The sequence below is a fragment of the Electrona antarctica genome (genome assembly GCF_951216825.1).
Source record: "Electrona antarctica genome assembly, chromosome: 2".
NCBI classification, from domain to species: domain Eukaryota; kingdom Metazoa; phylum Chordata; class Actinopteri; order Myctophiformes; family Myctophidae; genus Electrona; species Electrona antarctica.
The window spans coordinates 44,091,063-44,116,057 of NC_136807.1; the positions used below are offsets into that span (position 1 = coordinate 44,091,063).

The 24,995-nt window shown below is 41.6% G+C and overlaps 1 protein-coding gene across 4 annotated transcripts in view; it reads left to right on the forward strand.

The window, feature by feature from the left end:
- LOC306939393 (neural cell adhesion molecule L1-like protein) overlaps positions 1 to 24,995 on the forward strand; it is a 91,688-nt gene that overhangs the window by 46,668 nt on the left and 20,025 nt on the right. For 3 of the 4 annotated variants that reach the window (XM_079523980.1, XM_079523979.1, XM_079523981.1), the window contains exons 12-22: positions 3,683 to 3,837; positions 5,553 to 5,718; positions 8,065 to 8,189; positions 8,733 to 8,834; positions 9,748 to 9,945; positions 10,330 to 10,400; positions 10,899 to 11,121; positions 13,219 to 13,346; positions 13,744 to 13,948; positions 17,259 to 17,381; positions 23,023 to 23,205. In XM_079523980.1, the coding sequence (XP_079380106.1) occupies positions 3,683 to 3,837; positions 5,553 to 5,718; positions 8,065 to 8,189; positions 8,733 to 8,834; positions 9,748 to 9,945; positions 10,330 to 10,400; positions 10,899 to 11,121; positions 13,219 to 13,346; positions 13,744 to 13,948; positions 17,259 to 17,381; positions 23,023 to 23,205 (1,679 nt within the window). The remainder of the gene's footprint in view (positions 1 to 3,682; positions 3,838 to 5,552; positions 5,719 to 8,064; positions 8,190 to 8,732; positions 8,835 to 9,747; positions 9,946 to 10,329; positions 10,401 to 10,898; positions 11,122 to 13,218; positions 13,347 to 13,743; positions 13,949 to 17,258; positions 17,382 to 23,022; positions 23,206 to 24,995) is intronic. The other variant, XM_079523982.1, reaches the window with a different exon arrangement.

Consider the following 24,995-nt stretch of genomic DNA (forward strand, 5'->3'; position numbering starts at 1 on the left):
TGTTCTGATCATGGACACGTATAGGCATAGGCCTATAGCTATTTAAAATTTCAACCATATACGGCGGGTAGCCTCCTCTTTGTCAGATCTAAGTGCAGGTTCATTTATGATGATGTCATATTAAAATGATTCGCGAATTTCGCGGGACATTTGGCACCAAACTTGATTGATCTCATCAATGTAGTAGCCTACAGCCCAGCTATAAGTTCCCCATATTATAATTAATTAAGGTGCACTGGCTTAAAACTATGACTGGCCGAATTGCACGCGCTGATGCAATAATGTGGACTTCTATTTTTGTATAGGGCTAATTCATTTTCCAATGAATTCGTACAGTGCAGAATGCAGATAAGTGTATGTTCTTATTATAATTGTGAGTTTGTTTTTTAACATGCAGCGCGAGTCCGCGAGAGCCGATCTACAAGCTCACAACGCGTTGCACTGCGAGTAGAAAGCTGTCAAGTGCAGCGCAATCGCGCATGCTAGAAATATCCTAATAAATAAATAAAAAGGTGTCGGGTTTGCAGGGGCAGTTTCTGTATGGGACTCTAGGCTAACCTGCCTCTAGAATGCATGCATTTAGGCATCCAAGTGATACTTGGCTTTTATATAAGCTATCATTTTTTTATGTGCTGACCAATGTTTTGGACACATTCCTACATATTTTATCTGAGATTTGGGGACTTTTAATTGATTCAGAATGAAGACTAAAGCCTTCTGAATAAATCTACGCAAGCAGTACACGACCCTCTGAGCTGGCGCTGCTTTTAGCGGAGATTCCGACCATCCGACGTCACCGTCAAGTTCACGTTCAAGTTCATGAATTCCCACGTAATGTGGGAATCCACGTAAATGCCTGTCCGCTCACGCTCCGCTCACGTTACGTAACGGTATGAGCGTAAACGCCGTTGTGAATGAGGACCAGGGAGAGCAAAACAATGGGAGCTTTTATCCACATATTATCTGATGCTTTCCTGCATCTTGCACCTTCCTTCTCATAGTTTACACCTGAGGCCATAATGTATGAACGTTCTAATAGTGCTAGTCAAGAACTCAAATGAAAAGAGAGTGGGAGAAATTGGCTTCAGAGCAGTGCATTGTGGAAGAAATAACAAGTGGTGGGACTTCAAAGAAAAGACTCAAGACTCAAACTGGCATGGCTGCTGTCAGTGGCATCGTCAAGTCACCCATGTCTAGGCCATGGGACACAGCGATGCCCAGACTTGTTGAGAATTGAATTAGCCCAATCATTCATGATTTGTCCCAGCTGGGTAAAAGTGCACTGAACCAGAGAAATTAAAATGTAATCTAAATATAATGGGGAATCATTCTTATCTGATCTTGAATACACCATGAGTGCACAAATGTTAATGTTGCTTTGAAATATTATTGGACTCATAACACAGCATATCGTTACTGCATCTCATTGGTGTCAAAATACTCTCTGAAAATCTAAGTATAGGACCTGCAGAGTATATGGAGTGTTACGCATGCACCTGCGTAACACTCGGTCAGCATCCTTTTCATGCATACGCACCCTTCATTGCGAACGCAGTGAGCATTTACTATGAGACCCAGCAGATCATGTCTGTCTGTCTGTCTGTCTGTGTGTGTGTCTGTGTGTCACGCTGTAACACCACCCGCCCGCCACCAGAGGGCGCAGCTGTATCACACACAAAAACACACACACACACACACATGCACGCACACATGCACGCACGTGCATCGCACGCACGCACGCACAAAAAAATCATATATATATATATTTTTTTTTAAATAATTAAAAAAAAGAATAAATAAAATAAAAAAATAAGAGGAAAAAAAAGCTCTGTGTGTGTATGTGTGTCAGACTGCCACAACAGCTGCGTTCGCTTCCCGCGTTCACGCGTCTTACTTGTACATATAGCCCTGTAGTTCATTCTGACCACATGTGAATTTACACTCGTTTCACATCATCTAGTTCTGTCCTGTTTTTCACCACCCTGTTGTCTGTGGTACTGTGAAGTAAAATGTGCAGTAGTGCACAGAATTGCTTTCAGCCCACACAATCAGCCTCTCATCTAGTCATTCTATTAATTCTGAACCTATTCATCATGTTTGCGTGCCGTGGTGTTATGTTGACACTGGTCTTTGAAGAGATAATCATCTTCTTTTGGAGCAGAACTGCCCTTGTTTAATCCCAGAAACAGCTGCAGAGAGGAGAGATGATATTTGCAATTCAGACATTTGCTATTCAACGTTTTTCAGATTTTGCCCCAGACACGTAAACTAGGGATACTAGCTTTCTATCTGCTAGATCTTGTTAAATTATATTATCATCATCACGATAGCGTTGCTTTAGTCAGATATGTTTTCAACATGATGTACTTACCACTTACCTTATCTCATTTCCCTTTTCTTAAGGATTGGGATAAAATCTCTTTAATTAAAGTTCCATTCAGTTCCGATCTACATTTACATCTACATTTCTTATCAAAGCAACTTTCTTATCGTGGATCCATCATTTTATCAGAGCAATTAACTCATGAATCAGTTAAGAAAACCAGGTTATTTTAGCGTTTTATTTTGAAATATTGAGGAAAATTCACTCTGAATTGATTGAACTGGAAATTAAATAACTATAAGCATAAACATAGCCTAAAGCCTATCATACCCTGATTTTCAAGACGTAACTAATGCTCGTGAGATCATCATACCCGGAAGTTATGCGGGAACGCCTACTGAGTGTAAAAAAAAAACTACTTTCTGGCCTTGACAGCCCATACATCCAAACAGAAAAGTCCTACCTGATTGTATAAAACAATTAAACTCACCAACATTGCAACTGTACGGAAAGCTTGAATTATCCTTTCCATCTGTTTTTTTTCCTTCTTTTTTGATAAAAATTCACCAGAGTGTCAGAGTTGGGAAGTGCTCGTTTTCAAAGATGCAACGTCCTGCTGCCTCATGCATTATGTGCAATTTAGAAGAGGAGGACCCTTGAGTGATTTCCAACGAGTGCTTCTAAAGTCCAATGCTCCATGCTGCTTAATGTTTTGCCACTCAGTCTAGATGAGGGGGCAAACACACCAGTCCTAGTGGAAAAGTAATGCATGTGCATACTCTCCATTGAGGTTATTTTCAGCGAGCCACACAGTCGTACAGTGAAATGTAAATTCGGCCTAAACCTGACTTGACACAAATGTTCATCCCAAATGCAGTCTGAGTGCAGTGACTAGTGGCCCAGTTCAATCCCAGGCTCCCCGCTTTGGATAAATGCGCTATTGCACCATTTACACAATAAAGTTTTCTGCACAAACTACAAAATTCCCTAGGCCTAAAAACTGTTTATCAGAAATTCTAAACATGATGACTCATAGGTGATTTATGATAGCACCAGGATATGTGTGTTTTGAGTAGACCCACTATCTACTTTATTATGGCTCAAGAGGAACAGCGGCCGTGTTGGAATCGGAAGGTTCCCGGTTTGATCCCCGGCTCCTCCTGGCTGCCTGTCGAAGTGTCCTTGAGCAAGAGACACTGAACTTCTAACTGCTCCCGATGAGCAGGTTGGTGCATTGCATTGTTTCCTCAGCCGTTGGTGTGTGAATGTGTGTGTGAATGGATGAACCTAATGCACATTGTAAAGCGCTTTGTTGCACCATTTTGCTTTTAACGGCATGTATGATCTTTTTCTCTCTAGGTCCCAAAAAACTGTTGAGGGGGAAAGAGTCATCCATTACCCGAATGGGTCACTACAAATATCTGGAGCAGCGAGAGAGGACAGTGGGGAGTACGTCTGTTTAGCCAAGAACTCAGAGGGGGAGTCAAAAGTCACCGCTATGCTAGACGTGAAAGGTATTTCAGCAACATGGACAGTCCATTGCTTTGCATTTACATGTTCAGTGTACACATCATTACATTATTGTTATTTGCTGTCTGTTGTTTTTTGGAGGAGTTTTTCACAGGAGTTGAAAAACTGCAGCAGGAGAAGAAGAAAAATGTGAATAAAAACCCAAAGGTCTTGGGCTTGAATCCCTAAATAGTCAATAGCCAATAACTTTGTTTTGCATCAATTTTTGCATTTATTGTCTCCACCAGGCCGAAGGCATGGGGAGAGAGTATGTTTTGCACTCCGTCCGTGTGTGTGTGTGTGTGTGTGTGTGTGCGTGTGTGTGTGTGTGTGTGTGTGTGTGTGTCCTTCCTTCCGTCCTTCCGTCCGTCCGTTATCAGCTAATCTCCGGCACCGTTGGCCCGATCCATGCCAAACTTTGCACACACACTCCCTGGATGCCAAGCACGAATCTCTGCCCCAAATATTCCTCAACGGCCTGTGATAGCGCCACCATGAGGCCGATTTAGGCAAAACACATTTCTGTAGATAACTCGTAAACATTTTATCCATACATCACACAATTCGGTATACACTATCTCCATAGTCATGTGATCAACACAGATCTGCACAATTTCCCATCTTCCATCCTGTTTGGCTAAGATTGGCTTCCAAAGATGACATGATTGGTCCGTTTCGAACAAAATGCCACAAATCACAAACACAGTGTCCAATTTCCATGAAATTATACACGCACATTTCCACTAGGCCGAGGACGACATGCCACTATTTTTTTCCAAAATCAGCCTCACGGTGGCGCTATAACAGGCCAATTCCTGTTTTTACCTATAACTGCATCGACAACTTATGTATGTGCACTCCCTAGAGGCCATGGAAAACATTCTCCCTGCATCCCTCCACATCTGCCGGTTATAGCGCCACCATGATGCCGATTTCTGCAAAACCCATTGTTTATGTAGTCGCACAGATTTCATCCAAATCTCACGCAAATCGGTACATATGATCTCTGTAGTCATGTGATCAAGACGAGCCTGTTGGATTTCTCAGATTCTACACTGATTAGCTAAGATTGCCTTCCAAAGTTTTCAGGAGTAGCCCGTTTTGTACAAAATGCTGCAAAATGTCCTGCTCATCCAGAATTATATCCTCAGAGATGCTATGAGTGATCTGGCTCTGCATTTCCTCAACAAAATGAAGACAATTGTTGCAAGAAACAAACAAACAAAAAAACATTTATATTACTCCTAAACATTTTGCCAAACATCACACACACTCCTATCCTCCTGGTGGAGACCTGTGCCCAGAAGGGCACTTTTTCTAGTTTTTAATCTAGTCTTGTGACCTTGACCTGAACTTCCCTTGAACTGTACCTACCGTATTCTACAAACTGTTAATACAATTATCAATCAATCAATCAATCAATCAATCAATCAATCAATCTTTTCAAATAGAATCTTATGAAAAGCAATTATAATATCTTTTAGTATCTTGCATAATAAGTGCAAATTATCTTTAAATTTGTATTCATCGAGCAAACTAGGAAGTTCTTTCTAAGTTATATTCACTTCACATGGAAAGTAGTTACTTCACCAAAAAACTATATAAACAAATGAGAAAAAGAATATACAAACTCTGTGATGCTCCTCATATGCTCCAGTCAAAGACAATGTATTAATTTGCTTATTTCCGTCTTTCTATTTCTTGGTTGTTTTGTTTACAGATCCCACTAGAATCGTGGATCCACCCAAGGACTTGCACATTGTCAGTGGAACCACAGCCCAGCTGATATGCAGTGCTGCTTATGACAAGACCCTGGGGACCAGCTTTCAGGTTTTATGGACTAAGGACGGGGAGGACATCGTTCTAGGCTCCCCAGAACATTCCAGGTGCAGTCTGCCTCATATTTCTTATTTTTTATCTACATTTTATGTAAAATATAAAATTAATTAACTAGAAATGTACTCTGTCAAGGTGCCAACTTGCTCCTTGCACACAAGTAGGCCATACATGGCCTACTTGTGCGCAAGCAGAGTGCGCAAGTACGGCTACTAACAATTTGATTACTACTGCTGTTATAAATCCTTTAGACCCGTTATTGACCTTATACCAACCTTGAAACGTACCTTAGTTATGTCACCATCAACATAAGGGAATAATAAGGGACCACCATTCTTACCCCGACACACACACACACACACACACACACACACACACACACACACACACACACACACACACACACACACACACACACACACACACACACACACACACACACACACACACACACACACACACACACACACGTCATACTAATAATAGTAATCATAAGTTAATAAAGTTAATAACACGCATGGACGCATGCATGGACGCACGCATGAACGCATGAACGTCAAAACATTCAAGTATCAGAAGATGATGTTACCCACGTAAAGTAATGCGTACGTACGCACGCACGCACGCACGCACGCACGCACGCACGCACGCACGCACGCACGCACGCACGCACGCACGCGGACATGTGGAAAAGTTAAACATGCAGAGTGACGCATTTACGTGGGTAACATCATCTTCTGATACTTGAATGTTTTGACGTGTAGAGTTTCATTAGCACAAATGTGATAAAAAAGGCTGCAGCTGTTGATCCCTTGATGATTCGCTGCTAGATGTGTGTGCGTGCGTGCGTGCGTGCGTGCGTGCGTGCGTGCGTGCGTGCGTGCGTGCGTGCGTGCGTGCGTGCGTGCGTGCGCGTGAGTCCTCCCCCGCACAATCAGAAGCACTAAAGTTTCAAAGAGACATATACCTGCCAGACGACTATAGGCTACAATACAAAGGCCGAAAGGCATGCATTTGCATTCCAATGGTGATTGAGGGTCGCTCTATGCGCAACGGCCAATGCGCTGTCCACTAATAGTTCTCAGGTCTGGTGTGTGTCCCCTCTTTGTCCCCTCGTGTTTTCAAATGGATTTGATACAACGGGAAAACTTGGGATTCCAGTGGCACATGTCCTGCGGACAGGTGCCGGTCTGCGGACCGGTGGTTGGGAACCTCTACACTAGAGGTTCGGGCCGCTACACGGCCGTCACATCTAGAGTTCATGCCGCTATCACAGCTACATTAATAATAATAATAACTTTATTTATATAGCACTTTTCTGGACGGAGTCACAAAGTGCTGTACAACAAATTCAATAAAAGCAGGAAAATTGAACAAAATTAGATAGATGCAACATAGCAAATCAACAACTTACAGCCAGCTGGCCAACAGTAGAAACCATATTTAAAGATGCAATGTAAAAAACAACAATGTAATAGATAAAAATAGATAAAAATACCGACAAAGTTTAGTGAAAAAACATTTAACGGGGCAGGGGGGGGGGAATGCTTTTCTGAACAAATACGTTTTGAGAAGTGATTTAAAAGATGCAATGGTATCTGCTTGTCGGATGGTTTTGGGAAGGGTATTCCAAATGTTAGGGGCACGGATGGAGAAGGCTCGTTCTCCCTTGTTTACGCGATGGAATTTCTCGGGAACCTTTAGGAGAGCCCCGTCTGAAGACCTAAGGGTACGGGGAGGGTTATAGGGGTGTAGGAGATCAACAAGATATTGGGGTGCCTGGCCCATTTGTACCTTAAATGTTAATAAAAGGATTTTAAAGTCAATTCTAAAAACAACAGGAAGCCAGTGAAGTGCAGCCAGAGTGATGTGGTCCCTTGTCAGGAGTCTGGCGGCAGCATTTTGGACAAGTTGTAAGCGGGAAATCGATGTATGGGTTAGGCCTGTGGTTAGGCCTGTGTATAGTGGATTACAATAGTCTAAGCGTGATGTGATGAATGCATGGATAACTTTTTCTAGGTCGGGGACTGTTAAAAATAGCTTGATTTTAGCTATGCTTCTTAATTGGAAGAAGCATGCTTGCACAGTTTTTTTTATTTGGATGTCAATGAAAACCCCAAGGTTTTTGGCTACCGGTGTGATGTTCATAGCCATGTCTGCTAGGCTGTTTTTTAGAATGTCGGTGTCGCTTGGAGGGCCAAAGAGAACTATTTCGGTTTTATTACATTGAAACGCCAATCTCACTGATATGCCCATAGAGATCTGTCAGTCCATATACAGTGTAGCCAATTTTAACATAGGATATTGTTGGTTGGTTGGCTGGCTGAATTGTTCATATGCCAATAACTTGTATAATAATAACTTGACTGAATGTTTTATCTGTTTTAATATTGTAGACACTTTGCGAATGACGTCATGCTGCAGATCATGAACGTCAACCAAAGCGACCAGGGAACATACACATGTTTTGCCAGGACTAACCTAGATGAAGACACTGCCTCAGCAGTGCTCACAGTGCTCGGTAAGAGAGGCTACTGCATAATGCATGACATTCATCATGGCATATTGTTACCGTAACACATCCTTGGAATGAAGTACAATGTTGAAAATAACATCGATAATTGAAAAGCCACTCTCTCGCTTACAGTTGGAGGCCATCGATATTGTCCTTTTCTTTTTGCTGAGGTTTGCGTGATCTGCGCAAAAGGACAGTTAACCCATTTTGGGCGGGAACCCCTTTTGGTGTTTTAAACATTATGTTATAATTTAGCTATTGAAAAATAGCAGATCTACAAGCTCATAGCGCGCCACCGAGTGGCGCGCTACGAGCTTGTAGGTCTGCTATTTTTGAAAAATCGTGAAAATATTTATTTCAGAAAACTGGAGGATTTAGAAGGATTTTTTTTAAATGTTGAGGTCAGGCCTAAATGGGTCAAATGATAAGGGACAATATCGGTGGCACCCAACTGTAAATCTTTTTTGTCATGTTTTTGTCATGTTTAGATTGTATTTGATTGATAGCAACTAAAGGTATTCTAATTTTGCGGTGCATTATCTGCCTCAGATGTGCCGGATGCACCAAGGAATTTGAAGTTGTCTGAACGGCAGTGGCGGAGCGTTCATTTGTCCTGGGTACCTGGCAGAGACCACAACAGTTCTGTAACAGGTAAAGAGACAGAAGTATCAGTTGCACCTCTCAGAGAATTAAGTGATTGAAATATTTGAATTTGATATATGCTCAAAACAAAATGATACAACACAAAGCAAAGCAAAGTTCTTTGTTTACCCAGGGTAAGTGGACTAAGCTCGAGATGCTTGTGTACAGCCACGCCCTGCTCATAGAACATTTCATGGTTGGGGTTCAATGCCTTGCTCAAGGGCACTTCAGCGGTGGTAATTTTTAACGTGCCGGTCCGGGGACACATAATCTGATTGACCTTTAGTTTTTGAGGGGCAGCTATAGTGTTTAATGTTTGTGTTTTCTGAACATCCAGACGGGAAGCACGCACATCTCAACAAAAAAAAATACGGCAAAAACAAATACGACAAAAATATACATACAGAAAGAAGGTAGGATGTCCGCACACCGTTGTTAAGCTCCCAGTAGTTTATTAGGAATACATGTTCAGGAATCAACGTTTCGACCCCTCCGGGTCTTCATCAGGAGGTTTTTAATATTAGTGATTAGATTACAATTATGAGAAGTTCATATTCATTTCACGCAAGGCACAATTTCCTTTTGTGAGAATATTAAATATATTTCCAAGCTCCTTTGAGTATTGCAAGTGTTGGTTAGTGGTCTAATTTACTGTTTTTTAAATGATTGTACAATGGCACATCACTAAGTGCAAATACCATTATGATTCTCTGAAGTGTCTCTTCATATTCATTTATTCTTAAGCTCCCATAACCCGATTGCCTCTCTGAAATATCCCCTCTTGACTCAGTGAAAATGACGTGTGCATGTTGACGAGCGCAGATGCACGGCATTTGTAACTCTGAGCATGTCCAAATGTAACCAAATGGACCCGGAAGGGTTTCATTTCACGCTCAGAGTTACATTATTTGACTGTGTATAGACTTCGTGGTGGAGTATGAAGAGGACCAGTGGGAGCCCGGCCGGTGGAGGGAGCTGAAGACAGTGCCTGGTAACCAGGCAACAGCAGAGCTGCTACTGCATGGACATCTCAACTACCAGTTCAGAGTCTATGCTGTCAACGCCATTGGAACAGGGTCCCCCAGCGAGGCTACAGAGAGATATAAAACCATCCCCGCAGGTGGGACTCATTCCCTGTAATCATTCCCTTTTTTTGTCCATTGTCATGGTCAGCTATCGTGAGTGTGCTATCAGTTGTGTAGCTATTTTAAAATAGCTGCACAACTGATACTGTAGGTTATAGAGGATTTGCAGCAGGGAATGGAGTGATGATTATGTTTTCAGTCTTTTTCTGCCTTTTATTGAGAGTAGAGTTCATAACGCCCAGCCCAGAAGTCGAACAGGGGACTCACTGTGAGGCATCAAAGCCCATGAGCTATGCGCAAAGTTTATTGTAGCTTATTTTAATCTGAGAAATAAGAGTATGCACAGAACCTTTTAATGCCATGTCAGAATTATGATTGTGAGGGAAATCATTAAATATTTACAACAAATTTCTCCAAAGCACCCGATAGGAACCCAGACAACATCAAAATCCAGGGCCATCTTCCTCATCAAATGGACATTAGCTGGGAGGTGAGCAGGAAGAATATGTTTCAGCCTGATTAAAGCAATCAATCATACAGTATGAATTACAGTGGTGTAAAGTAACTACGTACATTTACTCAAATACTGCACTTAAGTAACATTTTGAGGTTTACTTTACTGAGTATTTCCTAAAATTAGTACTTTTACTTCTACTCCACTACATTCATTTTAAAACTTTAGTTACTAGTTACTTTGTAGATTTTGATTATTATTATTACAAAACATACACTAACCACTTCAGACCTATATATATTTGTGCTATTTTCAAATATGTTATATACAATGTTATATATGGGACATTCTGCAAAATGAGCACTGTTACCTTTGGTATATATAAAAAAGTACACTTTTTAAGTACATTTTGCATTCCCGGACTTTTACTATATTGCAGTATTGCTACTTTTACTTAATACTTTTACTTTTACTTAGTAAAAGATGTGAGTACCTTTTCCACCACTGCATGTCTGCACTTGGATCCTGTTCTAGCCTCTGTTGCCAGTTGAGCACAACGGCCCCGGCTTGGAGTACAAGTTGAGCTACAGGAGACTGGCTGCTGAGGACGACTGGAAAGAGCACCTGGTCAAAAGGCACTCCTTTGTGGTGAAGAACACGCCTACGTTTGTCCCCTACGAGATAAAGATTCAGAGTAGGAACAGCCATGGTTGGGGACCAGAACCCAAAGTTGTCACAGGCTACTCCGGGGAAGATGGTGAGTCCTGAACAGATTCTACAAAATGTCTTCCAAATCATGACAGTTTTCTGAAAAGCCTATATATGTTTCTATGTCAGTGGTTCTCATGTCAAGACAAGGACCCCAAATATTATATGTAATTAATTGGCTGCCGACCCGCATCTGAAAATATGTTGTTCCAGGGACCCTCCAGAAGCAAAGATATGAGATAAAAAAAGATTGCTGTGAAAGAATATATATTGAAAAATGTGCACATTTTCACGATTTAAAAAAAATAGCTTGTATTGCGGCACCGAGTGCCGCGCTATGAGCTTGTAGATCTGCTATTTTTCAACAGCTAAAGTTTAAAAAGTGGTAAAACGCTAAAGCGACACAGATGATTCTAATCTAATGCTTTATTAACACCTATAAACATCTTCATCATCAAGTAACCGAAATGCACTTTAACATTCAGTATGTCCTCTTAAGAACGCCTGTTAATTTATTTTCACACACAACCGTGCATGAGGTCATGCCATTTCTGGTAACGTACATGTAACCTGAATTAAAACATGTACTGTACTGTATATAGGCACTGTTTTCCACTGTAACTCACTGCAATTCTTTATATTTTGCCTGCCTACAGTTATCAGTTGGCATTGTCTGTGGGAAAATGTGTCAGGTTAAGTTTGTCCTTTCTCTTCTTTTCTTCCTTTTCTCGCATCGAGTTACCCATGTGTAGGCGTACAATATGGTGTTAAACCCTGTGTACAGTAGGTGTGCTACAGGGAGTCAACCCCTGTGTAGGTGTACTTAATGGAGTTATAACCCCTGTGTAGGTGTACTACATTGAGTTAACCCATCATGTGTGTGTGCGTGTAATTCATGGAGTTAACCCTTGTGTAGTGTGTGTGTGTGTGTGTGTGTGTGTGTGTGTGTGTGTGTGTGTGTGTGTGTGTGTGTGTGCAGTAGTAGTGACGTTGTTGGACCTCCTCTGAGAGAAGCAGGTGGCAGATAACCTTTGTACTAGTGAGGAGGGAGAACAAATTTACACTTCTTTCTCAGAACCAGTGGGAAGTTTGACAGATTGTGACACACACTGCGCTGTAGGCCTTCTGAGACATATTGTTTCTGTTCCACTGTGCCTCGCTTCTACCACTGTCTTCCCCCACCACACTAGCAGTATAGCTCTAGAAAGTCATGTGCAAAGGAGAGAAAGAGAGGGTATCTTTTTTTCCTATTCCTTATTCGTCGTCTCATACTGTACATAACATCATGACGGGTGATGAATTAAAGGAAAGACCTGCCTACGCAAGTGGACAAACATAACGACTTCAGATGCTTCCTTACATACGTGTACTGCATGATATATACAGCAATGGAGCAATTAACATCCTATTATGCATGTATAACATCTAAGTAGTGCAGTGATCCTTCCCCTTAGAGGGTACATCACTACAAATCAATTCTTAATCGTGAATGATCTATCCTGATGGCAGTCATCTCTTCCAGGATGACATTTCTACCTTCCCCAGGGTCCACTGAATGATTTGAGTATGGATGGAAATGTTATGAATCATGTCATCTGCTGTGACCTTCACATTTACCAGATCTCAAGCCAGTTCAACACCTCCGGCCCTGTCTTGCGTGTCGCCTTACCCCTTATGCCGTAACGTATTCTTTTTAAATAGTTCAAATTGCCGAGCTATATCACGTTGTGAGCTTGCAGATCGGGTAATTGAACCATTACAAAATGTTTTTCAAAATAGTAAAAAATGGCAAATAAGGCATACAGTAATAACTAAGGTGTAAGGTGGCATGCAAGATAGAGCCCCTACAATATAGGGCCAGCGTGTTAGAGTTAGACAACGCTCGATCCCCACCCCAACGATTTAAACACCAAATGAGGGAATATCTATTGTTAGAATCACTAGTTCCATCACTACAGTAGAGTCCCAGAGACATGAATCTTTGCCAAGGCGCATCGTAGCGGTTCTGGCGACTTGTGGTAGGCCTAACAGTTTCTGTTAATTGGTTTTACCTTTAATTTGTCACCTGTGTGCTTGTGCAAGTGTAAGTGCAAGTGAATGTGCGTCTAACTTTTACTAACCCCCAACCCCGCCACCTGATCTCCAGTTCCTACTGCAGCCCCAAGTGATGTAACAGTGGAGGGTTTTGTCCATGTGATGAACACCACCATTCTGAGGGTCAACTGGACTCTGGTCCCCCCAGCCACTGTACGAGGCCATTTGGGAGGCTACAAAGTAAGCTGACGTAGCTCTTCATCAGTCTTAATTCAAATGTATACTTTGTTCTTCCATGTCCATGTCACTCGATGAAAATAACTGATTATCAAGTGAAAAGCTTTGTTTCTAAGCCATGAAACTGTTGTTTCTAAGCCATGTGGTCGTACGTCATCATTCAACTCAAACTTTACGAGTACTTTGGGATGCTATAGCAGTTGCCAGATGCGCACACAGCCACGCACGCACGCACGCACGCACACGCACACACACACACACACACACACACACACACACACACACACACACAATTTGTGGTCTTTTCAAACTGTTCCCTTGCACATTTATTTTGTGTGTTATTTCATTTAACTGTTGCACCCCAAATTTCATCTCTCACCCAACCCTTTTCTCACAACAGGTGCACTGGGTGCGGATTCGCAGTTTATTAACCCATAACAAGGTCAAGGATATACGCCAGTCCATGTCATTCCCTGGCAACAGAAGCTCTGCCGTGGTGCCAGGCATCAAGCCCTACACGGAGTACACTCTCTATGTCAACGTCTACAACAGGAAGGGCAATGGACCCAACAGTGACCCTGTCACCTTTCAAACACCTGAGGGAGGTGAGAGGAGAAGAATGGAATGGGGTATAAGGCTCTGCAGACCTTGGTTATCCCTTGAATCATACTCAATGTGGCTGTGTACTGTACACATACAATGTATGTATACAGTATGTGTGCACAGTGCACACACAGATAACACAAATTCTCAGAGTTATAAATGGATAAATTAACAGTAAATTAACACAACTCTGGCGTCTGGCATTTTGTTTTAACCCATTCAGGCCTGACGTCGAAATTAAAAAAAAAGTTTTCTAAATCATGACAATTTTCGGAAAGATTTGAGGCACATTTTAACGATTTTTCAAAAATAGCAGACCTACAAGTTCATAGCGCGCCACTCGGTGGCGCGCTATGAACTTGTAGATCTGCTATTTTTCAATAGCTAAATTATAACAATGTTTAAAACACCAAAAGGGGTTCCCGCCCCAAAATGGGTTAATGGTTAATGTGGTTAAACGCTAACGTGACATGGATGCATTCCAGGTCTCAATGGATTAAAATACAAAATATAGTTGGTATGGCCGACTCCAAACAAAATCACATTTTGTTAAGTTAAAGCTCTATATTATGATAGCAATCATTGCTTATGTTTGTTCAGTATGTTCAATCTCCACGTCGCTCCAGCTTTTTTAATAAACATAAAATACATTTTCAGGTGGGTCACCAATTTCCATCATGACTTCCAATTTCACTTGTTTATCCGTGCATGAGTTCTTTCTCCTGATTCGATCAAATTGGTATCCTGATCTGAAAATGTATTTTCAGGTCAGGTATTCAAGAGCTGGAGAGATGGGGATACCAACACAAACACTCTATAGCAGGGGTTTTCAGCCAGTGGTCCGGGGACCACCAGTGGTCCTTTAGGGCAGGGGTCTGCAACCTTTTTGAAACAAAGTGCCATGTTTTTAGTTTCTAGATAGTCAGTGTGTCACTTTAATTTAACACCACACCACAATTCCAACATGTTTTGATTGTCTACTAGTACGAATATAACCTTTTAACCTTTTTAAATATTCTTTCACATTGTTATAATGATCATTAGACTCAGAGCATAGCCCTCCTATCTCCCTCCCCAGTCAGAGTTCAGAGTTTTAATGAATGTAGAATGATGTTCAGGATGTAATTTACATACAAATATGAGTGAATTCATTTATTTGACTACATTTTTTTAATTGTTTATTTACCGGCAAATGTTTTTTTTTATGCCAGTGTGCCAGTGATCACCCTCCTTTGTGCCAAAGTTGGCACCATTTTAGATAGATTTTTAACTCTTGAGAGCGTGAAATGAATCCATTTGGTTTCATTTTATACTCTCAAAAGTTAAATTATCGGTAAAATTCATTTAATTTAAGTCTACACAATAAGAGAATGTAGAAGAATTGTTATTTTGATCCTGTGGTACCAACATTAATACAGCATGGAATTGTGGACAACATCTTATCCAACAATGACAATGAAAACGTTCTACATTTTGGGTCTGAGAGGCTAAATCTCATCAATGGTGGTCTGTGGCTCAAATGCCCAATAAATAATAGGCCTTGATACGAAAAGGGTTGAAAACCACTGTTCTATAGCAACGACTATCAGAATATAGAGCTATTTAACACTTATTAAAAAAAAAACCTGTCTGAAGTGAGTGGTGCAACAGCGCCCCCTGTTGGTACCCTAAACATATACAGACAGACAGACAGACAGACAGACAGACAGACAGACAGACAGACAGACAGACAGACAGACAGACGTCCTGTCTGTCTGTCTGTCTGTCGGACATTGCTGGTTGTAGGAGTGGTTGGACCACTCAAAAAGAAAGAAAGAAAAGAAAAGACCTTAAAGGTGGTTGCACACCGGCCGCGTTTTTCGGAAAACCGATGGAGAAACGCCGCTAAAAATCCGAATTCGCATCCGATTCGCGCCCGGTGTGTGGAGACCTTAACAGTAAATTAAACCCTGCCCATGGCAACATCTCTTTCTATGCAACACCTTGGTTGACGTTGACTATATCTTTATTTTTGTGTTCCTGAGACATGATCGATTATGTCATGTTGATGTTATATTTGAGTTATGGCCTTTAGAATGGCATTTTGACATTTATATTGAAAACTTTTACTTTTTTACCTCATTTGACGGCACACTGTGACATGATGGATGGCACCGGATTACAGGATTACATTATGTCATTTTGAGCGTGACCTTGACTGTGACCCTGACCTTTTCCATCTTAAAATGAATTTGACTCGTCATGGCAGCCTACCCATCCTGTTCTGAAGTAATTCAAAACAGGCAGACCATATCAAAAGATAAACAATTTTGTTTATAATTAGCATTTTTGTTTCCTTGTGAGCTTGCAGCTCAGCTATTCTTGCTACTTTTGGGCGACACCGTTATACAAATACGATGAAGTATAAAACAGGGCATTCATTCATGAAAAACTTCAGCCAACTCGCACACTGGATGCATAAGATACTGAATACCAACAGATACAATAACAGACGCCGCTGTTATTCCACCCCTCATATTGATAGTAAAGGTGGGGATCGGAGCACTCAAAAAAGTTTAAAAATGAGAAGGAGGACTCACACAGGAGTCTTCATCAGGGCAGTTATAGGCATACCTGCCCTGATGAAGACTCCTGTGTGAGTCGAAACATGTTGGCTTTTTTATACTTTTCTAAATAAAGCACCTTGATTTTTATCCACCCTCTCCTCATTTTTAAACTTTTTTGAGTGCTCGGATCGCCGCCTATTTTCTAGTATTCCAGTCCCACTGATCTTTGAAGCACCAGTCTATTTTACTCTTTTTGACGATGTTATGTGTTTGTTTATGTGGTCAAAATCATCTTTCTTCCAAAGTTAGCAATTTCTCTTTATCTCTCGGTCACTCACACTTGCACGCACTATACACATGCATGCACTATACACATACTCTCTCTCTCTCTCTCTCTCTCTCTCTCTCTCTCTCTCTCTCTCTCTCTCTCTCTCTCTCTCTCTCTCTCTCTCTCTCTCTCTCTCTCTCTCTCTCTCTCTCTCTCTCTCTCTCATAATCATGGCAGGGATCAGAAGGCACATGAGGCCTTGAGTTATTGCTGGAAGAACATAACCAATCAACTGTCTGTCTGACTGACAGGCTGAATGACTGACTTTGTCTACGCCTTCAATTATTCGCACTCCTCAGGCCATGCATTGGTTTTCTATTTATTCCCACAGAATCAATGTGGCTGTGTAAACTCTCCATTTCCCCTTGGATAAAGTACAAGCTGAAAGACAGCACTCTATCCAGAAATGCACTAACGATGATGTTATTGTTTCCACAGTTCCTGAACAAGTCCCCATCCTGACTGCATCCAACGCACAGAAAGACTCCATTTCACTTGTATGGGGCCCTCCCCTGGAAGCAAACGGCATCCTCACTGGATATCTTCTTCAATACCAAATAAGTAAGCGCACGCACGCACGCACGCACGCACGCACGCACACGCACACGCACACGCACACGCACACGCACACGCACACGCACACGCACACGCACACACACACACACACACACACACACACACACACACACACACACACACACACACTCTCTCTCTAATGGCTGATTATGGTTGTACTGAACTTAACATTCAAAATAGTAACTAAAGTATTCATTCACTCATTAATTTATTATTTCATTCACACATATGGTGCGTCTCAGTGTGAATGACACAGCTGGTAAAGTTACATGTCATCAGTGTACATTCATAACTTTCAATGAAAAGTAATAACTTGGGTTACAATATTGTTGTGAATTAACCACTTAAGCACTATTTTATACTTTTATACTTTATAAAAATAGAATCCAAAAACAGTGTTTGAAATTTGTTTTAAAAATGTCCGCCTATAATAAATGACATGCCCATATTAGGGGTGGTAATGCTGATCGAGGTTGAAGGATGACTTTGCCTTCAAGTTTATTGTCACACAGATGTAAAAGAGCGGGTTAAATTGTATTCTTGCTCAATTCCACTGGTCATTCAGCTGAATTGCACTTCTTTAAGCAAGCATTCACGAGATGAATGCGCAGAGAACGAGATGACAGCTGCCGTGTTCTGAAGTTTATTAAACACAGAAATAGAATAGTTTGCAGAGGTCGTATACGAGATATGAGTCATGATGACTGATGGAGGTGAGCAGAGGGATATGGATAAACATCATGTTCCAAGTCTAACAAGGTGATGAGTTGTACTCACAACATTAACATGCCATGTGCAAAGTATAGGGAACATGGCATCACAGACACAACTCTATGCCTACGCAAGAGATACTGGGGTGTGAGTCATTTTATAAGCTACGTTCACGCAAGGCTCTGACGTCACTCTGCACACGCATGCACATTCTTGGTGTAGCATGTACAGTGCAGGCACCAAGCAGTGACCTCATGCTGGATCTTCCCAGATCCAATTATTCTGTGAAATTCATGCATTTCAGTGTAGCCCTGGGGGTTAGGGTCTCACTCTGCAGTCTTGTGATTGAGATGTTGTGGGTTAAGGAGAGTAAAGCACGTCAGTGTGTAGTGTAGGCGTAGTCGTGTATTGTGTACTGTAGCCGAGTACAGGTCTGTCAAACACTGACAGAGGCTGTGTGGAGGACTACTGTCTGACAGAGGCTGTGTGGAGGACTACTGTCAGAGGCTGTGTGGAGGACTACTGTCAACACCTTGGGAGGTGATTTGAGTCACACATGAGAGTTTGAGTTATTATACTGGATAATTCCAGTTTTGCCGACTCGATAATTGGAGTGACCCTCTCTGACCTACTATACACACCCCTTCTCAACAGACAAAGGCCAGCAAGCTCTGACATGCAACAGTTACGTCAGATGCTAGATGTCTGTCAGTAAGTATACCACTGTATCTAGAGTTACAGTTACTATAGAGATGCACAGGCATTAGCCCATTTTGGCCTGACGTCGAAATAAAAAAAAACGTTCGCTCTGAAAGAATATATACATATTCAAAGATTTGTGCCGCATTTTTACGATTTTTCAAAAATAGCAGACCTACAAGTTCATAGCGCGCCACTCGGTGGCGCGCTATGAGCTTGTAGATCTGCTATTTTTCAATAGCTAAAGTATAACAGAATGCTTGAAACACCAAAAGGGGTTCCCGCCCAAAATGGGTTAGATGTGTTTGTACACATGCCACATTACTGCCACTACTACTGCACAACCACCACAACTATTTTTGCACATACCCATTACTTATTCAACATGCCAATGTGAGCCAATCATTTGCAACGCTTATTTTGTAATTGTAGAGCAACAACATTATATGTCTGACAACGTCTCAGTGCACATTTAGCTTGCAGGCACTAGGTGGCACTGTGCAATTCTGAAAGCCTCTGCATGAGCCACTAGTGTTGCACTGGAGACCAGCAGGTTGATACTAGCAGGTAGTCTTATCTTCTGGCCTCTTGGATGAGTTATTTTGCAAACAAAAAGATAACGCAGTTCTGTTTGTACCTATACTTGTGTATAAAAACAGGCGAGCATTTCTATTCTTCTCTATAAAAGCTCCTTTATGCAGAGAACAATTAGGGTGAAAGAGTGAGAGAGAGAGAGAGAGAGAGAGTCGGAGGAGGCTTTCATCACGTTTACTACACTTTTCTTAGCGCCTGCTCTTTATGGCTGACATTTCTGAAGTCTTTTGTGTGAAATGTGAAGGGAAAGACACTCCCCGCTGTCTTCACAAGCACGCACTGAGCCGAGTCTGCCCAGCTCCTTAAACCCTATTTTTCCCTGCCCCTTCCTCTCTCTTGCTTTTTCATAACTCACATGTAAGCCCTATTCATTGATATTACTGCACTATTCAGCTGTGGGTGGAGCTGCAAGGGGATAACAACCTCTCGTTTAATGTGACCTGCTAGAGAAATATTAATAAGATAATTCCTATGAATGTGGCAAACTCCACATCACACACCATGTCGTTGTAAAAAGAAAAATCTGCCTTTGTTGTGGAATTACTGTAGGATTAGTTGTTGAGAGTGCTCAGATCGTCTATGCCATGAAACAAATGTTATCGTAACAAGTTATGTGATTTGATGCAATAGGGATTACACTTATTCTGCAACCTAGTACTAACCACGGGCATGGCTATGACACCTCCAGGGATCGGATGCTTAAAAACAAGAAAGAAAGAAAGAAAGAAAGAAAGAAAGAAAGAAAGAAAGTCGCTTTGAAGAAAGAAAGAGTCGCTTTGAACAGATTCCTCTCACACTGGGATAGATAATGCGGTGTTTCCTCCATGCCTCTTTTCCTTCTTGCTTCACCTCACTCTTTTGTCCCTTTTTCCTTCCCTTTAATTCCTCCTCCTCATCTCTATTTAACGTCCTCCTTCTAATTCTCCTTCCTCCTTCTGCTTTGCACCCTTCTTCTTCCTGCTCTTGCTCTTTTGCCCTTCCTCTCCGTCTAGCACTGTGTGGTGCTCATTCTGCTTGCTTAATGGCGTCCTCCTCCACTTATACCTGTCACGATTTGGTGTCCATGGCATTCATGGGCTGCGTGAGCAGCATGACATCTCAACACCTACGTATACCTCCATTCCTCCACAGTCGGGTCTGCAAGTTCACTTGTCATTAACATGCCACCAACGGAAAAGAAAGACATTCTCACCCTCCCCACCCTCCTATGTTATCACAAGCAGTATTGTAGTGGCCATGTCAACCTATACAGTAAAATATAACTAACTAGATACTACTACGCTAGAGACTACACTTTCTGTGTGAGGGGGAAAAAACATTTTTGCATTCACACTTAAGGAACGATTTGCCTTTATCTCCATAGAGGAGTCCTCTAATCCTCACTAGGGGACAGACAGTGCCATTTCTGTCTACACACTCTGTTAGAGGTGCACTGTGAATGTTTTGAAAATGTGTCTACCAATGGCTTTGTCATTTTTTCAAACAAGATTTCATTTATCATTTTCTTTTTTTACCTTTTTTTATATAGATGCAAGAAAAGCATGCTTAAACTTTCCAGGAAGAGAAAGGCTGCAGTTTCTAATTAGCGTTGAATCCCCACCGATGATGTCATTGGTTTCTGAACTGTCCACAGCCCACCTCTGAGCGAGTCGATGCAAATACCTTAATCAGCATTATTGAAGACCAATTATACGAAGATAAGATGGAAAAGTGTTCCTTTAATGAATATGCGTCCGGTGAGACTTGGTACATTACTTTGAGGCCAGAGAGTAGCCTTGCCTAGCACTGCTTTGTGATGTTTTCTTTCCCAGAATGAAACCCTCCCTCTATCACCTGTCATGACGTGTGTCCACCATATTGATTGTCTGCGTGACATGACCTCTCTCATCTTCCTCCGCTCTCCTCAGCCTTCATGACATGCTCTTGCAGTGCGTGCTTGTACTCCAAGTCACTGGTCCTCAACATGGGGTTGAGGGACTCCCAGGGGTCCTGGAGGGTGTTGCAAGGGGCCCCCAGCTAAATGATAGTTAGGAACCAAATGTACCTTTTATGGGTCCATCTGGTCCCATTTGTACACTCTCAGAGTTAATTTAACTGAGGATTTTACAGTGTAAAGATTGAGATAGATTGAGATAGATTGGGATCCCAGAGACGATGATGATAACAACAACAACAACAATAAATTCAAACATATCAGTTTAATAGGCCTACAATACAATGCGGCAGCAGCAAAACAGCCAGTCCATGAAACAAAACAACAAAAGAAGAAAAACAAAAACAAAGAAATCATTTAAGATTAATTCATATACATCCAAAATTCGTCCCACGTCTCTTTCATTTTGCTTTCCCCGTTCACCCTGCCCAACATATATTCATATGATGGGATTTTAATCATTTCTTCATTCCATTCTTTAAGCCCAGGTGTTCTAGGGACCTTCCAATTACACAGCTGTAACAAGTCCAACCTTTATAATATCACACCAGAATGTTATACTGCGATTAAAACGAATCCTGCTGCGTTTTGTTGGAAAGTTTCCTTGGTGCGGTTTATATTACACAGCTAGTGTGAAGGCAAACGCAGCAAAATAAATATGCAAGAATGATGCAACTTCTCCGCCCATTCGCATCGAGTCTACCGAAGTAGAGGTGAGAATGCGACCTTGGTAACATGAGCCAAAAAGATTTACGCCTCCACCTGCACCTCCTCCTCACGCCTCTGCCACTGACCTCCGAGGCATCCAGTCCCCTCCATATCAACTCTCCTTCCAGCATGCATGCAGTGGTGGAAAGTAACTAAGTACATTTACTTAAGTACATTGTGTACTTAAGTACATTTTTTAGGTATTTGTACTTTACTCGAGTATTTTCAATTTCCAATTCTACAACTTCTACTCCACTACATCTCAGAGGCAAATATTGTACTTTTACTGCTACATTTATTTGAAAACTAGTTACTTTGTAGATTTGGATTATTGTAACAAAACACATTTCGGCCATTTGAAAATAGCCGATCTACAAGCCCACGATGCGTCACACTGGGAGTTTGTAGATCTGCTATTTTCAAACGATGTTTAAACATTTGAAAACTTGAAACGGGACATTCGGCATATTGAGTACTTTCTACTTTTGAGGTGCGCTATAGCCCCTCCTATATAGAGCGTCGCAGTCCCGCCTCCTACCATGGACCAGGAAATGAATCCCAATGCATTTTTCCCATAGACATTTCAACAAGTATTTATTTAAAGACGGTTACGCCGCGGACAAAGCCAACTCGAGTCGTGACAACTCATGACACAACAAACAATATTTTGGACCAAACAAATAATTACAAAGAAGAAAAACAACAAAGAAAGTGTTGTAACCTGCCGTTTTTTCTTCTTTCTAATTATTTTTTCGGCCCCAAAAATTGTGTTTGTTGTCATGATTTGTCACGACTCGAGTTGGCTTTGTCCACGGCGTAAAGGTCTTTAAATAAATACTTTCTGAAATGTCTATGAGGAAAATGAACGGAGAATTTACTTAGTAATAAAATACGAGTACTTCTTCCACCACTGCATGCATGCCACCACCACATTGAACCGAGCTAAACTGACATGACATATTTTACTGCTCTGCTCCGCAGTTAATGAGTCCTCCAAGGAGGCGGCTCATCCCCGAGAGGTCAACATCAGCGGGGCCGACACCACCCAATGGCTGCTCCAGGGCCTCGGGGAGGGCAGCCTCTACCGCTTCCACCTCAGCGGCTGCACCAGGGCGGGCTGCGGACCCCCACGGGTACAGGAAGGCAGCACGGAGGTCAACCCACGTAAGTGGATAGAGATGCGGGGTGCCACGACCTTTGGGGTGGGTTGTGGGTTGTGGAACTTAATTTGTGGGGGTGGATGGTGTCGTTTGTAAACGTTATGGGAAGCATTGGCTTGAATTTAGAATTGGCTTTATTTATTTTTTTAGGGTTGCCACGATCATGAAACATTTTTTTTTCAATAATATTTTTATTGATTTTTACATTTTATGACAAAACAGAAAAACAGCTCAGCTCAGACACGTTGTGGAACAAAGGGCACAGATATACACGCATACACATACCTACTGTACATCGAACCATAAAAGAAAATACAAAAAGGATCATGATACATTTAATTGTGATTATTAACGATTGAATTGATTGATTGTGTATTTGTTTTTTTTGCATTGGACATTGAAAACCAAGCGTTTTGTGCACAGACAAATGGCATTGAACATTTCTGTTTTGCCTTTTAGGCTTTGTAGACAAATATTGCACAGGGAAGATATTTCGGCTGTATAACATTTTTGAGCGGTGCACACCGCTCCAATGACTGGCCGTGTGCGTACCTATGTCCCTATGTATGTCTGTTTGGAGTAGGAACAGCTGCAATACCTCTGGGTGACCTACCTTCAAGTGGCGCTGTTGAGCTTCACACTGTGCACTATAACTATTACAATAGTACAGTACAGAACACCGTATGGTACAGTACAGTAACTACCACAATACAAGTATAGTTGCACCGCTCAGTTCACAGGGGTGTGATTTTCAAATGGAAACGATTATAACGATGCAAGATAATTGCGATTATCTCAAATAATTGTGATTAGGCGATGTAGTAATTGTGGCAGGCGTATTTGTGGTATTAGATGTGGCCTGGCTTAATTGCAAGTATAAATATTTGAGTAGTGATAATTCATACTAAGTAGAGAGCTTGCGTTAATGATTTTCAATATACAACACGTTGAAAGTAGTGATTGATTTTCATGGTTGTAGATCAACTATATGAATGTTGGCATAAAAATACATCTATAAATATTTTTCCCCTACTGCAAAACAAAACATTTAACAGCGCAGATTCCTTCATCGATTGAGGAAGCGAAGACCATCTCTTGAGCGTCTTAATAAAACCTATGCCTTCAGTCCTTTATATTTCCTCTGGGAAACTCTACATCTTGTACATGGTTCTTGTATGGCCATTAACCCATTTTAGGCGGGAACCCCTGTTGGTGTTAGCATTATGTTATGCTTTAGCTATTGAAAAATAGCAGATCTACAAGCTCGTAGCGTGCCACCGAGTGGCGCGCTACGAGCTTGTAGGTCTGCTATTTTTGAAAAATCGAAGAACGACTGACATAGAAACATAGCTTTTTCAGAAAACTGTCAGGATGTAGAAGACATTTTTAGAATCTGATCTCAGGTCAATTAATGGGTTAAAACCATTGTTAGTGAATGTGGTCGAGTACAAGGCTTGGTGTAGAGATAAAATGGACCCATTATGAAGCTCTGCCTGCGGGGCATGTTAGTCACAAATGCAGCCTATTGGATTTATGAAACCAAATAACAGGGAAGTGGAACGCCATGGCTGTGGAGAGACATTAATGGGGAATGATGGAGTGACAATGGAAGAGGAACAGCTAAATGCATATGCAGGTCACAGGTTCAGATCAGCCGGGGGATAGAGATGGCGGTGTACAAAGAGCTGCTACTGTTAGATGTTAACCACTTTCAACCTAGCATCCCTATTTTGGGCATGCCATTACGGTCGGAAATGTTCCAAAAAAATGTCAAAACTTTTTTTGGAGAATAAT